This window comes from Mustela putorius, unplaced genomic scaffold (assembly GCF_011764305.1).
Source record: "Mustela putorius furo isolate JIRA1106 unplaced genomic scaffold, ASM1176430v1.1 tig00003863_pilon_pilon_pilon, whole genome shotgun sequence".
In the NCBI taxonomy this organism is placed as follows: domain Eukaryota; kingdom Metazoa; phylum Chordata; class Mammalia; order Carnivora; family Mustelidae; genus Mustela; species Mustela putorius.
The window spans coordinates 31485213-31501121 of record NW_025422015.1 but is presented as its reverse complement, the minus strand read 5'-3'; the positions used below and the strand labels follow the sequence as shown (position 1 = coordinate 31501121).

The 15909-nt window shown below is 33.5% G+C and overlaps 1 protein-coding gene across 2 annotated transcripts in view; it reads right to left on the bottom strand.

Annotated features, from left to right (window-relative positions):
• The window catches only part of TBC1D32 (TBC1 domain family member 32), a 247479-nt gene that overhangs the window by 213074 nt on the left and 18496 nt on the right, over window positions 1-15909 (bottom strand). For both annotated transcript variants that reach the window (XM_045066413.1, XM_045066412.1), the window contains exons 5-11: window positions 9330-9398; window positions 6764-6889; window positions 4177-4255; window positions 3968-4071; window positions 3814-3875; window positions 3096-3240; window positions 519-578 (exon numbers count right to left, since the gene is read on the bottom strand). In XM_045066413.1, coding sequence (XP_044922348.1) covers window positions 519-578; window positions 3096-3240; window positions 3814-3875; window positions 3968-4071; window positions 4177-4255; window positions 6764-6889; window positions 9330-9398 — 645 coding nt within the window. The remainder of the gene's footprint in view (window positions 1-518; window positions 579-3095; window positions 3241-3813; window positions 3876-3967; window positions 4072-4176; window positions 4256-6763; window positions 6890-9329; window positions 9399-15909) is intronic.

Here is a 15909-nt window from a genome sequence, read left to right as displayed (position 1 = left end):
TTATTATCATATTTGATTGCTTTTTGATTCCTTTCAATGCCTTTACACACTATTCTATGAATAGCAATAAACATAGAAAATTTTGCTAATGTATTTTACTCTATTAGTTTATATTTAATATAACTTGAATTAATTTTTGTAAATGCAAAAGCACTTATCATTCTGAGTTTTTCATACAACTTTCAGTCAAAAGCATGGGTATATTTTATAGAACTAACTCCCCTACAAATAACTGACCTGAATTAAGTTACTATACTTAAAAATAAGGCTCATCTCAAACTAACTTATTACATCTCAATTTACTATGTAACTATGGATTTCCTAATTGTTATCCTGACTATAATTTAAGTCTCTACTTTTATCCTTTTATGTTTCACAGAATGCTAGTTTTAAAAATCCCATAAAAGAGGGATTGCCTCATCAACCAAGATTATCACTCAACTTTGCACATTTAACTTATTACATCGTATATCTTTGTGTGATATTATTTCTCAACATAAGGACAGAAACAGACTTACCAGGGATTTATATTTCTTTTCAAGAAGTCTCAGTACTGTAGTTCTGCTATAAGATGCATGCTAAAATTAGGAGAAAATGATAAATTTAATATTCAAGTTATACCAAAGTCTATTTTTCCTGCATCATTTCTAATAACATAAATTACCAACAACAGTTTTAAATTACTGTAATCAGTACAAAGCAGATTTTTCTATGTACAGTAGATTATGAGCAGAGTAATCACAAGAATGCAAATGATATGAAAAAACTATGGATCATTTATTGACAGACCAGCAGAAAAAATACTCTATCCCTCAATTGCAACCAGTTTCTGTGCTAAGTTATTTTAAAACCACTATCAACACCCAAATCTGAAGGAAAGATAGAAAAGCTGGGGTGGGGAAGATCACATCCCTCCAAATAAAAAGGATACTCTACTATCTACATATGTAGAACTCATACTATATCTACATATAAGCATGAAATGCTCTGAAGTACAGTATCTTAATCATTTTCTGACAATCATATATTTTTAAGTAATTCAAAGTACCGAAAAATAGTTTTCTCCTTAAGGCTAAACAATAGAATTAAAAATTGCTTTTTATGCATTGCATAAAGGGGAGACTATACATAAATATTACTGAATATATTAGATATCATGTGTTTTCAATGCAGCTTCTTCATTTTACCTAGTAAAAACTATCAAACAGTATTATAGTTGATAAAAACTATCAGAATTCTGGGAAATAGAGTTTAACTAAATGGGGAGTGGTTAATTGAGATTTAACAGAAACCGTGTGTTTTAACCCTAGTGGCTTAAAATGTTTTTAAAAATGATTAATCCTTTTTTCAGCTTTAAAAGAGAAATGTTAACCAACAATCCAACTTTTGACCATGTTCTGAAAGGAAATCCTCATAGGGCATACCGTTAGACCAGTCACTATACTATATCCCTCAAGCCAACTTCAGCTGCCACCTGACTTGGTACGTGAAATTTTACCCAACAGTCATATCCATTCATTTATATATTATCTATGGATGCTTTAGGCTTACAACAGAATTGAGAGGATGCAGAGACAGTAGAGCCCACAAAACCAAAAATTTACTGTATGGCCCTTTAGAAAGTCAGCCAGCCTCTCACTTATATGAGTATAGGATAATGTGATGAATTTTCATTAATACTAGAATACACTAAGGAGCTAACTTTTTTTTAAGGAATTTTCTGTTGGTTACGTGATCTGCTGCATACTCTTGAAAATCACGTACTAACAATAAAAAAGATTAAGTAAAAAAATTATAAACAGAATAGGATTTGTTTTTCTTTTAAAGATTTTATTTATTTGAAGATTTTATTTATTTGTCAGAGAGAGAGCGCACAAGCAGGGGGAGTGGCAGGCAGAGGGAGAAGTACGCTCCCCACTGAGCAAGGAGCCCAAAATGGGGCTCAATCCCAAAACTCTGAGCTGAAGGCAGACACTTAAATAACTAAGCCACCCACGTGTTCCAACATAATAGGATTTATTAAATATCTAAACCAATAAATTTGTAAGTGCATATAATATAACTACATAACCAAAATAGTTATATCTGTGTTGTAGAAATTTAATTTGCACTTTTACTTATTTCACATGTTTTCTACAAATATATGATTTGATACTTAAAAATTAAAAACAAAATGTCAGATGTAACAAAGGGTTCAAGTTAATTAAATTGAGCAAACACTTACCAACCATAAACATAAACAGCCCAGGTAAGGGCTAAACCCTGAACAAAACTAGGTTTTGGTTAATTAGGCATTACTATACAGTTTAGATAACAAAAGGCAAAATAAAAATAAAAATAAGCCATTAACCAGGTAATGACCAAACTGTGCCAAGCAGTAAATAAACATGTTGCCCCTCTGCATGGCAAGTCACGCCCCCACTTTCCACCCCACAGCAACAAATAGATAATGCCTAGCAGACCAGTTTTTGAGGGACAAACATAGGAGAATAATAAGCCAACACTGCAGCTACTATGACACAGACCACTCTTACTCCACAGCAGATGAGGGAGGTAACAGCATAAGGATCTCTTTTACTTTTAAATTAGTTTGAGTTCCAGAACAGTAATGAGCTCCCCTGGAAATCACTGGCATTCGGACATTAAACATTTTCCAAACTATATGCTCAGGAGGAAGCAAATGAAAGGGTATTTTCAGACATACATCCTAAGTCAGAGAAAAATGAACACTGAATTCATGTTATACCATATCTGCTTTAAAAACCTGAAGCTTTTAAACTAAAAAAGACTAGATTTTGGATAGATCATTCAGGTTACTAGACTCAAATAAATTATCATTTAAAATTCTATTGTGGCTCTGTCACTTACTAGGTGAACAATCTTGAGTAAGTTACTTCTCCATGCCTCAGCTGCCACATCAGTAAAATGGGGTAATAATACCATTTATCTCATAGATTTTTGTAAGATTTAAATGAGTTACCTTTGTAAAAGTGATTAGAACTCTCAGCACACTGTAAAAACTGGAATGTTAGCTATTCTTTGTAACAATACAGCAATGCACTGAAAAGTATAAAAACATTCCATTTTTTTCTTACCATCCACTTTTTGAACCATACAGCCTTGGTATCAACCAATGCAAAAAAGTAAACTGGATCCAAAATCTTTTGTGTTACAAGATGGCTCTGATCATGTTTAACTGATAATAAGGACAAAGTATTTTCCACAATTTCTTCCATATACCTTGAAGTTTGGGAATGAGACAGTTTTAGAAAACAACAAATGCTATAACACATATACACATAGTACCAGTGATATATATTATATTTATGGAATAACAAAGTGAAAATTTTTAGAAACAACTTTTTTTTGTTTCAGCTAATGGTAGAGGTGGGATTCACACCCAATTTCCTCCTGCTTTTTATAAAACATATGTTCTTTCTACTCCAACATTGGCTCTCCAAACATAACTTTCCTCTTTAGACATACAGTTGCTCTTACAACCTTATTAAAAAATTTTAGAACTGAATGGAAAAAGTTTAAAAAACACTTAAGGAACTTGTCCAAAGTAGCAAAGACCAACAGTAAAAGAACTGGAGGTTCTTTTTGCTTTCTTGTGATAAATAAATGGTATAAAATGATATTTGCACAGAGCCATTCATGTAGGAAAGCACAAAACATGAAAAGCTAAGTAAACTTATGAATCCCTTCCCAAAAATGTAAGTCAATTAAGACTGTCTCTATTCTTTCTCCTTGTAATGTACGCAGGACAGTAACACCCCTATATTTTATATTGGCATAAATTGGAGGACTTACTTTTCTGGGTGACGAATCCAGAAAGATGGAGCCTCTTTCTGATACTCATTTAGAAGACGAACCTGAAAAGCAGTGCATAACAGTTCTCAAAAATTAGAAATCTTAAATATAGAACTGCTTAAATTTTTTAAAAAAGCATATAGCAAGTGAATACCTTTTTAAGTAAGCAGATCACATTAGGATTACTTGTATCTATACCAGTTGAGAGAGTAGGAATATGATTTTCTCTAGAAAGAAAGTGTAACTTCAAATATTTAGCTGAAAAGAAAAATTTAAAACTATGATTATCACTCATTTATAGTGTTATCTGAAAAGTTGTTTCCTATCCATTTTCTTAAGCACAAAAAATTTTAATAAACATACCTAGGCTTGTATAAATCTCCTTGGTCATATGTAATGGTGAAAGAGTAAATGTCTGTGCATAGAATTTTAAAATCCGGTCCTGTGGAAGTGAAAAGATTTGCATCAGAGATTCTTACACAAATAGAATAGAGATGAAAAAACCATTTTTCACATAGTGAAAAACTTAGAAAATAAACAGAATAACTATTCAGAAACTTGAGTAGAAATGTACTTATAAACAAGAGCACAATTATGTTGGCCAGTAAAAAGTAAAATTGACCAAAACTACATGGGGGGAGAGATAGTCAGGTTTAAGAGCTAGAGTAAGGTATAATGAGAGGGTATCAAGGGAAAAGTAGGTGTACTGACTGGTTAAAAAGGAAAACAAACAAAAAACACTCCACTCCTTTCCAAATTCAACATTTGTTGTTTTTTTACATTGTTTACATGGGTAGTTTCAGTAAATTGACACTTAAGACTCTAATATTTTGCCTATTCCCAAGAAAAGTATTATTTAACACACTTTCCAAATTTATATTATTAAAATCCAAAGTAGAAAAAAAAAATCTAAAAGTAGAAACTATCACAACACAAATGAATTAAATGTTCATAGATGTAGCTGGAAAAGTACTTGGCACTAGTCCATACTTACAAATGATAGCTACCATTTTAATTTTGCCAACTTTAATATTATGATGAAATTAACCCTAATTGTGAAATACAATATTCCATTAAAGAAATATATATGATCTCCTCAAGTGCTCTACTCTGGGATGGGGGATGGGGGGGAAACTTTGCCTATATCAAATGTTAGCAAAATCAGAAAAAAAATGGTTACACAAATGATCAGAAATTTCTAGTAACCCAAAGGAATTCCTACTGAATAGAGGATATTAAATATTTTAGAAAGCTTATTTTTATAGTTGCAGCAATTGATAAGTATCTGCCACATTCTTCAAACATGACAGACTTCATTCAGTTACAAGCAAGAGTCCTCTAAAAGAGGAAATGAAAAAAACAGAATCAACTCAAGAATCTGGATCAAGCATAAATTCAAAATCAAAAGAATGCCATGCCTTGTTTTTCTACTCCAATATGATGGGTTCTGTTACCTTTCCCCTCCATAACAACTTTTTCCAATTTTATTAAACACTGATAACACTTTTGCTGAATAATCTATAATGTCTAAACAAAGCCACTTACATTGACCCATTAAGATATTTACTGTTTATAAAGTTGTTACATAATTTTTTAAATAATAAAAAGAAAACTATCTGACCACTATTCTTTGTTAAGAAAAAAAATACAGGGAGAAAGTACCCCTGGGGATAAAAATATATGTTTATAAAAAATAAAAAATTTAAAAAAAATACAGAGAAATTTACAACTGTATTTCCTTGAAATGTAAAAAGTGACCCTGAAATATCTTTTTCCTTTTTCAAGTTCTTGGATCACTGAGTTTTTACCTTAGTCTGCATCATCACCTGGTGACAGTAAAGTTGAACTGTGTCCAGGTATTAGGTAATTGAACACATTTTCCCCCCTTATAAAAACAGCAAACCACTTGTTTCCAAACCACTTCAGTTTACCAGTATAATTTTATCTTCATTGATGGAAGAATGTGATTTTCAACAGATAAATGTATTGAGATTCTTTTTTCTTTAATAATTGCTTACTGTCTGACTCCTCTACTAGAATGTAAGTTCTATGAAGGCAAAGACTTCTGTCTTGCTCAGTGTGTTTTCAGCATCTAAACTAGAATGCTGCACATTGTTGGTAATCAACACATATTTGCTGAAGAGCTAACAAAATTTAACTCTTGTGCTAACATCTTAAATTCTGTAGAAAGCACCATAACAATTTTAAAGCCAACTTTTTCTTTCCTGACATATCAATTAAGAAAAAGACCCACTAAATCTAAATTTGCATTTAAATGTGAATATGGGATATGGTAGGATTTTTTTTAATTTACATCACTGATATAACCAATACAACAACTATACTTTTTAATATAGTTTTACTCACATGATAGTATTCCTGAGAAGGTATAAAAGTATCATTTTTTATATTCAATAATTTCTCTACTGACTTCATAATTTTTAGAATTTTATATATTTATGATTCATCTCAATTATCTTCTAAACTTAGCTTTAGTTTTCTTTCTCTTTTTAAGCAATTAAGCAATCTCTAAAAAACATTTAAATGCATAAGGAAAATGCTTATGATTCAGTTAGAATAAATTCTAATCATTTTAAGTTCAAAGTTTCATATGTCATGAATTCTTTCAAAAATGCTTTAAGTAGACTTTTAAGTACTTTTCTTAATTCAAAACAAAACACGAATATTTGGATATCCCTTTACAAGATAAAACAATGCGCAAGGTTACAGTCTACTATTATTTGGCAGTGAAGTGTGATATTAATCACACTGGGAGTCTAATCATGAAATAGTAAGTTAATGTCTTTAAAGAAAATCTTTATAACTCAAAAGCTGGAATTGAAATTCCATGAATAGTAAAGCTACTATTAAAGAAAATAATTCCAGTTGCTTATAGAATGATGGGAAAACAAATATTTTTTAAAAAATATTTCTATCAGCATCTCCTTACACTAAACACAGGATCAGGATCTGAAAGACACACTGTCAGTTTTTCACAAAGAGTCGTCCAATTTTCACAGTTCAAAACATCAGATGGTGGAGCTGAACATAACGTTTGCAAGGCTTCATATCTCACCTATAATTTAAAAGATTTTTATTAATACCCAGCCACTAGGATACCACCAATACTTTATATATTAAACACTGAAAAGCAGTCTAGATGATTGTCTTAAAGAGCCAAATGATGAAAATCAGAGGTCTTTTTATAAAACAATTTTTGAGAACTCATTTCTTTTAAACTAAGTGTTAAACAACAAAAAAAAAATAGGTTGTCACTTTACTTAAAGCAAAAATTATAAACTAACTTTTGGAGATTCTAGGTCATATATCTAAGTGAAAGAGGAAGAAGGACAGTGGCCAAATCTGAATCACCAGGGCAAGGTTTTCCTACTTAAGTAGGCACCCCTAGGTGGTCCTAGAGTTTGAGGGCCTTAATTTTAAAATTAGCATAATATGCCCCTGGTGAAACATCCCCATTCCAGAATATAGGAACAATTTTCACAAAAGAATTAACTTGGACTAGTTTTCGATGCTATACCATGTTTTCTGACATTCTAGACACTGAGGTAGGAAAAGTCAACAGTGTGATATAAAACTGATTATCTACATTTTCAGGGAAAACTTACTTTTTAATCATTCTTTGCAAAATCAAGTCAGAATTCACCCAAAACAGTATGACCCAAAGGAAAGCAGTAAAAAATAGCTCTACTCCAGTCATGAATGGAGCAAGACTTCCCCACCACTCTCCAACCAGTGAGTAATAACACACTGATTCTAACCTGTGGTTAGAAAATGTGGTTGTTTCCCCAGCTAAAATAACTGAAACACAGTGGTTTAAAAGGGGCAAGAAGCTGGGTTGCAGAAGCTAAGACCTTATAAAACCAAACCCTCTAAATCGGGGTATCAAGTTTTAGGTGAAAAAGAATACACATGCACTTAAAAGTGTCTATATATTCATATAAAAGAAAAACTAAACACAACTGTATTTGTGATAGGACTGGGGACTTTGGAGGGATTTTAGAAACATTAAGTATTTTCTCCCTTTCAGTTAATTTTTAGGACAAAATCCCATTAAGAACTTACTACTTGCGGAAGTACTATAAAAGTTTCTGAATAAGTATAGATTTCTAAGTATAGATTTCCAAGTAATCCACTAAAAAGGAAGACAATAAGACTCTTATCATATAAGGCGCCTAGATGGCTCAGTGGGTTCAGCATCTGCCTTAGGCTCAGTTCATGATTCCAAGGTTCTGGAATTGAGTCCTACATCAGGCTCCCTGCTTGGCAGGGAGTCCACTTCTCCCTCTACCCCTCCCTGCAACTTGTGTTTTCGCTCTGTCTTATGCTCTTTTTCATGCTCACCCTCTCTCTCAAATAAATAAATAAAATGTTTAAAAAAAGAGAGACTGTTATTATATAAAATCAAGTTCCATTTCTAATACCTTTTGAAACATTTACTAAGAACCTAGAAAATAGGGGCGCCTGGGTGGCTCAGTGGATTAAAGCCTCTGCCTCTGGCTCAGGTCATGATCTCAGGGTCCTGGAATCGAGCCCCAAATCGGGCTCTCTGCTCAGCAGGGAGCCTGCTTCCTCCTCTCCCTGCCAGCCTCTCTGCCTACTTGTGATCTCTGTCAAATAAATAAATAAAATCTTAAAAAAAAAAAAAAAACCTAGAAAATAAATCAGAATGTGAAATGCTAAAAATTACTGTGATTAAAAAAAAAATCAGTGGGAGTAAATCATAACTGTTCATTTAGTTTAATATGAAAATTTGTGGCTTGCCTGGGTGCCCAGTTAACCATCTGCCTTCGGCTCTAGTCATGATCCCCAAGTTGGGCTCCCTGCTCAGTGGAGATCCTGCTTCTGCCTCTCCGACCCCTCCCCCCCACACCGGCTGGTGCTTGCACACGCTCTATCTCAAATAAATAAATCTTTAAAAAATAAAATGAAAACTTGAAAAACATTTCAAAAACTGAAACCAACTGGCAAGATATACAAATACTATTTTCTATTTCAGACTGACTTAATGAAACAAGACTTAATAAACAGTAATTTATGAAACCTTAAAATATAAACAGGTACAATTCAACAGAACTGCTTCTTTAAAATCCTTTTTCTATAAACGAAAGTGTCGAAGTTGCTCACATTTTCCAGATGTAGAAAGACCATTAAATGAAGATCATTTTTCTTTAAGGAAATCACTAAAATATCACATACAAAGCAACAATGAAAGAACAGTTTAGAAGACAACTGCTTATTACTTTATCCCTTCAAAACTGAAACTAGACATAAAAATTTCTTTCTACAAAGCATGACAATTCTCTGGTAGCCTCCCCTGCTCTGTGACCTTTCATTTCAAGACTGGAAAGTCTAGCAGGGACATTAGTCTAGGAGCACCATGATAATAAAGGCCTATTTTCAAGAGAAACAGTTCAGCTGCTTACTGATCACAATCTAATATATTATAAATATATATAAATATTTGACTGAATTTGACAGCTATCCTTTAAACTTACCTCTTTAGGTTGCCCTGGATCCAACTGGTCTAAAATCAATTGCAACTTTCCTTGACAAAATTTGTAACTCTGTAACAATTGACAGAACATTCATTTAGTAGACTTTTTACAAATACTGCTATAAATTATTTTTAATATAACTCCAAGCACAAAATGCATTCTGAGCAAGAAGAGATATTCTCATCTGGCAGAAAACTTAGAATTTGTTTTCCAAGGCATTTAAATAGGAACTGCAAGTCTCAGGAGAACAGTGTACCTCATGTACATGAAAATTATTATTTGTTGAGCAACTACAAAAAGTAGTACATTACAAGATTCAAAAGATACAAAGCCAAGATATGTTGTACACAGAAAAAGGAGATGAATATAACAGAAAGATAAAACAAGAAGGCATTAATGGTATCCTAGGCACAACTATGATGCTGCTTGAATATTTTTGTCCCTTTATCTTTCCTATATTTTCTTTAGCCCTCCATGCCTCCTCTTTGGTGAAAAATTCTCAATATAAAAGCTTCTATCTAGGGAAAAGTTTAATAGTAGACCATAGTTATTTTGGAAAATGAAAGGGTCTTTTTCTTGCTGAAGGCAGTTTAAGTATGACTAAAACCTAAAATAACCATCTAAAAATTAAACTGCCATTAAAATAATAGTTGTCATGTATTACCTTTTATGCAACAAGCCCTATATGATCCCAATTCACAATGACTGAAATATGAGAAATATGAAAATTAAGGTTAAATAACTTCTCTAAGTCACCCAGCTATCATAACTCAGATTCCCACCCATATTTTTACTACCTATACTCTTCCCTCAGGTGTTCTCATCCAGTTCTTTAGGTGCATTGTGATGACTCAAACTTCCATCAGTCACTTCATCTCTAAAGCTATATATAATTATCCTTTCAACATTTCCATTTGGATGTCTAAGGCATCTCAAACTTAACATGCCCAAGACAGAACACTTGATTTTATTCCAAACCTGTTCCTCCCTCAAACTTCTCCATCCTCCTAAATGACACTATGACCCATCCAGATTTTTTACTGAGATTAAAAATAGGTGCCAATTCTGGCTCTTCACTTTCTCTTAATTTCTATACCTAATATCATTAAGTCCCATTAAGACAATCTCCAAGTTCCACACATCTTCACTCCAACTACCCCATACTTCCTTGCTAAAAGCTTAAACCAAGGCACCATCAACTCTAGCCTAGAGTCCTTCAATTCATACTAACTGGTCTCCTTGCTTCTACTCTTAAATCCTATCCTACTCCCCCCTACCCCCCATTTATTGTCCAGCAACAGTCAGATGGAGCTTCTCAAACTTAAAAATCCAATCTCTTCATCTGCCTTACTTCAATCCCAGAAAGAGACTACCCACATTACTCAGAATTAGATTTACTTACATGATCTGAGTGCTTGCTTTTCTAACACATTCTCCTACAATTCTTGCCTCTGCCATCCAGACTTCCACCACACTGGACTTTTTTCCCCATCCCTGGATGATACTATGCTCATACTAACCTAAGAACCTTTGCAATTGCCATTCCTCCTGCCTGGCAATGCTCTTCCTCCAGAGTTTTGCGTAGCTGCCCTACTATCGCTTAGAATTTGGTCTTTTTCACTATAGTATCCCAAAACCTGAATTAGTGCCTCATACAGAGTACTCATTCAATATATATTACTTTAATACATAAATAATTACAAAGTGAGTCTTTCCACAATGTTACATTGTCCCTAGCAACAAAGGGTACATATAACCACTCTATAAAGAAACCAGAACAACCTGATATTCTATTTCTTAAAGAACCTTGAGTTTTATTGAGTTTTATTCCTTTCTAAAAGTATATAGCTGAACTGCTAAAGACTCTGTACATGCTACTTTTCATAATTTAAAGTACCATATATTAAATAGACCTTTAATTTTGAATTTTTATATTACAGTTAAAATATAAAAATTTATGAATGATAATAATAAATATAAGTAATATGAATGCAGCAGTCTTGCCAAAGGGGAAAAAAAACATAATACAGAATATCTTAAATAGTATATATAAGCATATGTACTTATGTGCATTTGTGATACAGACATAATGCATATATTTACATACTGAAGTATATATACACATGCATATGTGTATTGAAATACACGTAAAATATATATTTATATACTTAGTCATTCTGTACTATTGCTAGACAACTTCTTCTCCCCCGTTAGCCGGCTCTTTGCCCCTCTTGTAAACTTGATTTCTTCTGATCCTTACACTTCCATCATGACTTTTACAAGACCATTATCTAGGTCTGAAATGTCTTGCTATCCAACTTACTGAAAAATAAGTATGATGTCAAGGGCATGAATTTTAATCGGATAGATGAAGTTTCAAAACCCGGCTCAATCTTCAGCTACTTACATGACCCTGAAGTCTCGAACCCCATCCTCAGTTTTCACATTAGGATAACTGAAGTTTTTTGCTTTATTGTTATAAAATTTTCAACTTTGAAGTAAATTTCCTGTTTCTCAGGAAATTCTCATGAGAAAATATAAAATAACTGACTCTACCTACCATCTACCTATTCAAGATCAAGCAATCTAAAGATATAATTCATTGATTTCCATAGATTCCCATTCTAATCCAGCTCCTCCCCCAATATAGAGGCATGTTCTATAACAACCCTGATAAATGGGGAGCCAGACATTGTTCAAACATTCTCAACTAGAGCTAGTTCATACTTGGTGAAACAACTAATATTATATCAAAGAAGCAATCAAAAAATGTAATACATAAATCTTAACAAAATTCATTTCCTTAAACGTTTCCCTTGACAAAAGCTTTGTTTTCTAATCTTACGTGCAATACTTTAGGCAAGCAACCTTTACTCTCCGAAAATGGTTTTGCCTTTCATTTTACAAAAATGATCAAGGCTAATCAACATGATGATACTTCAACTTTACCTCCTCTTCCTGCCAGTGTTATTCTGTGGTGAACTCCTAACGAGATTCATATAGCTTTTCTTAGTACTCAGCATTGATGTTCTCTCTAGCCTTCATTACAGCTAGTTAACCTTGAAATTAACTGGCTTCCGCCTTGAAATTCACTGCCCCTTAAGTTCCTACCCAGTGAACTGTGGTTTGGTACCTTCTTTTCTGACCCATCCTTTAGTCTCTCCTGGCCCTCTGAAAATGTGTTTCCTACGATCTCACCTGTTTAGGTAGACCCAACCTTTCTACAAAGTGAATCCTGAATTTTCAACCACTTGCTATACCACTGGACTACCTTACTGGTATTTGACATTTAGAATCTTCGGGGGGAAAAAAAAAGAATCACTATATTCTTCTCCACATGTAACCTTCCTCCCTAATCCCAGGCATGGTTTATGACACCATGGTCTTCTCACCACCTCAGCCTGAAACCACTGCTAGACTTTTGACTCTTTTCTACTAGTCCCCCCGCAAACACTTCAATAATGACTTTGACTCTCTTCCCATTCTGCACTACTCTCCCCAAAACACTGCAATAATCAAGTTTAATGATCATGCCTCTGTAATAATTCTCACATCAGTCCCTATTTACTTCTAAAAAGCCTCCTCAGTTCAGGCCTTCTTCTTACTTCAGCTATCATGATAGCCTTCTAACTTCTCTCCCTACATCTTCTTTCTCACCTGCTCATGCCTTTCTGCACACAATTATCGGGTAAATCTCACCAACACGCTTTTCTGTTCAGCAATCTAAAATGATTTTCCTGGGTGCCTGGGTGGCTCAGTGGGTTAAGCTGCTGCCTTTGGCTCAGGTCATGATCTCAGGGTCCTGGGATCGAGTCCCGCATCGGGCTCTCTGCTCGGCAGGGAGCCTGCTTCCTCCTCTCTCTCTCTCTCTCTGCCTGCCTCTCTGCCTACTTGTCAAATAAATAAATAAAATCTTAAAAAAAGATAAAATAAAATGGTTTTCCTTTACGTACAAAATAATCCAATTTAGCTTTTGAATGCATTCATTTATTCCTCATGTATTTATTAGACATCTACTATGTTTCGGACACCAATTACATAACATACCAGGCACTAGAATTCCATAGCTAGGAAAAATAATTAATATCTAAACCCTGCTCCATAATTTGGCCCTCATTTACCCTTCCAGTTTACTCCCCACAAACTCTTTGTTCTAACACTTCACATAAACAAACTACTCAGGGTCCCTAATAGGCCACATTCTTTGTTGATTTAGAGCTTTTGTCCATTCCCTTATTTGAAATACTTTCCTCCATACTTCTTTGATAGTCTTAGTTACAAAGACCTTTTAGATTTTCCAGGATGCACTATTTCTACTTTATGACTCCGTTATTTATGTAAATAATCTATCTCCTCATAATCCCAGGTAAGCTCCTTGAAGAAATAACATATACTTGATTCATCTTTTCAGCTTGGCAATGCCTATCACAAAATACTGCACATAGTATATGCTGGGGAACAGACAACCATTGAGTTCAAATCCTCCAATTCTACCATATCTGCCTTTTCTCCCAGATTAGAATATATATTAGAAAAGCATAGTCTGGGGATGTCCAAATCTTGGTTTCAGCTCAAGTCATGCTTTTAGGGTCAGGAGATGGAGCCCCACGTTGGGTTCTGTGTTCTGCATGGAGTCTGCCTGAAATTCTCTCTCCCTCTTCCTCTGCCCCTCCCACTCATGACTGTGCACGTACGCTCTTTCTAAAATAAATAGATAAATCTTAAAAAAAAAAAAAAAGCATAGCCTCTAATAGTTATCTGATTGGAGCAGCTTCATTAATTTATCTACTTCCCTTTTAATTATTTATCATTTAATTATTAATTCTTTTAATCTCCTTAAATATACTATATTCTATTCTTTAAAAATGGTATTTAAGCAATGAAAATTTTTTGTTATACAAGACATCAGTGTAGTGCCTTATAGTGCACTTAAAGTGCCTAGACTGCCTTAAAGGTTACCTATTTTCAAGGTCTGTGTGTTACAGTGTATTAGTGGACTGACATAAAATCCCATAGCAACCAACTAATAAGTTCTTTAACTACAGCACGTAGACAGTGTGTCCCATGTAATACAGTTTGTTAAGATTTATCAACAGTTTTAGGTATTTCTTAAACTGAAAATTCCTGAGGGAAGTAGTATCTGCCAACCTGATTTGTAAAGCAATGCAAGACAGATCTGTTGGTGATATCAATATAGGTAGATACTTCCAAAAGGGAGTTTTTTAAAACATATTTACATATGTTAAAGCATATGCTAAGCAAATAATTTCTGAACACATTCTAAGGAAAGAGCAAGAACAAGAATTGAATGATAATCTAAAATGTATCTGGTCCTCTATGGATTATATAGCTCCTATTTAAGATATTTTTATGCTAAAATAAGATTGGGATATATTTCTGTCAAATGCAGTTTACTAAGGATTGCAAACAAAACATCCTGTAGTTTTTTGATACAGATATCACACTCAATTACTTTATCACAACATATACTAAAGAATATTTACATTATTCAATGACTATACTTAAACAAAATCAAACTACCCTCAGATTTAATTTACCCTAGAAATCTCCAAATGTTTGGTTTGTAAACTGTATAAACCATTCAAATAAAACCAAAGACAGGCAACTATTATTGTTGCTTAAAAAACATAGCTATGGAAAATAAGAAATATATAAATATTGAACCTAATGATACTTCAGGCTTTAATGTCTAAATACATAAGTTCTTTCCTATTCTTAAAAAAAGAGAGAGAGAGAAAAGAAACAGCACCCACTGATGAGGAACAGGACAAAAACAAACACTTAGTGCTTACTATGTCCCAGGTAGTGTTCAAAATGCTTTACATACATTAAATCACTAAGTCCACAAAACAACCCTATTAAGGTAGGTTCTATTATTATCTCCACTATAACAGATAAGAAAACTGAAGCATTGAGAGAAAAAATCCAAGGTCCACAACTCATCAATGGCAGAACCAGACTTTATTTCAGACTGGTTTGTTTCTAAGATTCAGAATGAATTAGCTTCCTGTAGAGTAGCTTTTTCAAATTTTAGTGCATCTACAACCTTTTAAATTGTGCACCCGCCTTTCATAATGCCTTAAATATAGAACAAAGTTACTAATCCAAAATAAAAACAATCTTTTAAAAACATTTTCAAAATATGGATTGTTTCTTAATTGCCTATGTTTTAATTATGTTTCAACAAAAACAGCTTTCATTTTAAAAGTGCTACCATTGAGAGGTAATAACAAAAATCTATTAATATTTTAAAGTATAGGTTTCATTAAGAAGAAATTTATCACTGTTAATCAAAGAAATTAGTTTTTCTGGTGTTAAATTATCTCAAGAGAGAACTATTAAGCAAGCAAGCAAAAAGCTCACACTTGCACCTACCCAACTCTCCCCAGCAATCCACCTGCCTCCAGTCACACACAAGAAAGCTGAATTATCAATGACACGATCTTCATTTTCTAGTCTCAGCTACCTTCTCCTCTCATTACTACATTTAAGACTTCAGGCTCCTAGTTTTTTCTGCTATAAAACATGAATAATCAAAATCTGATGAATTGAGAGTAGC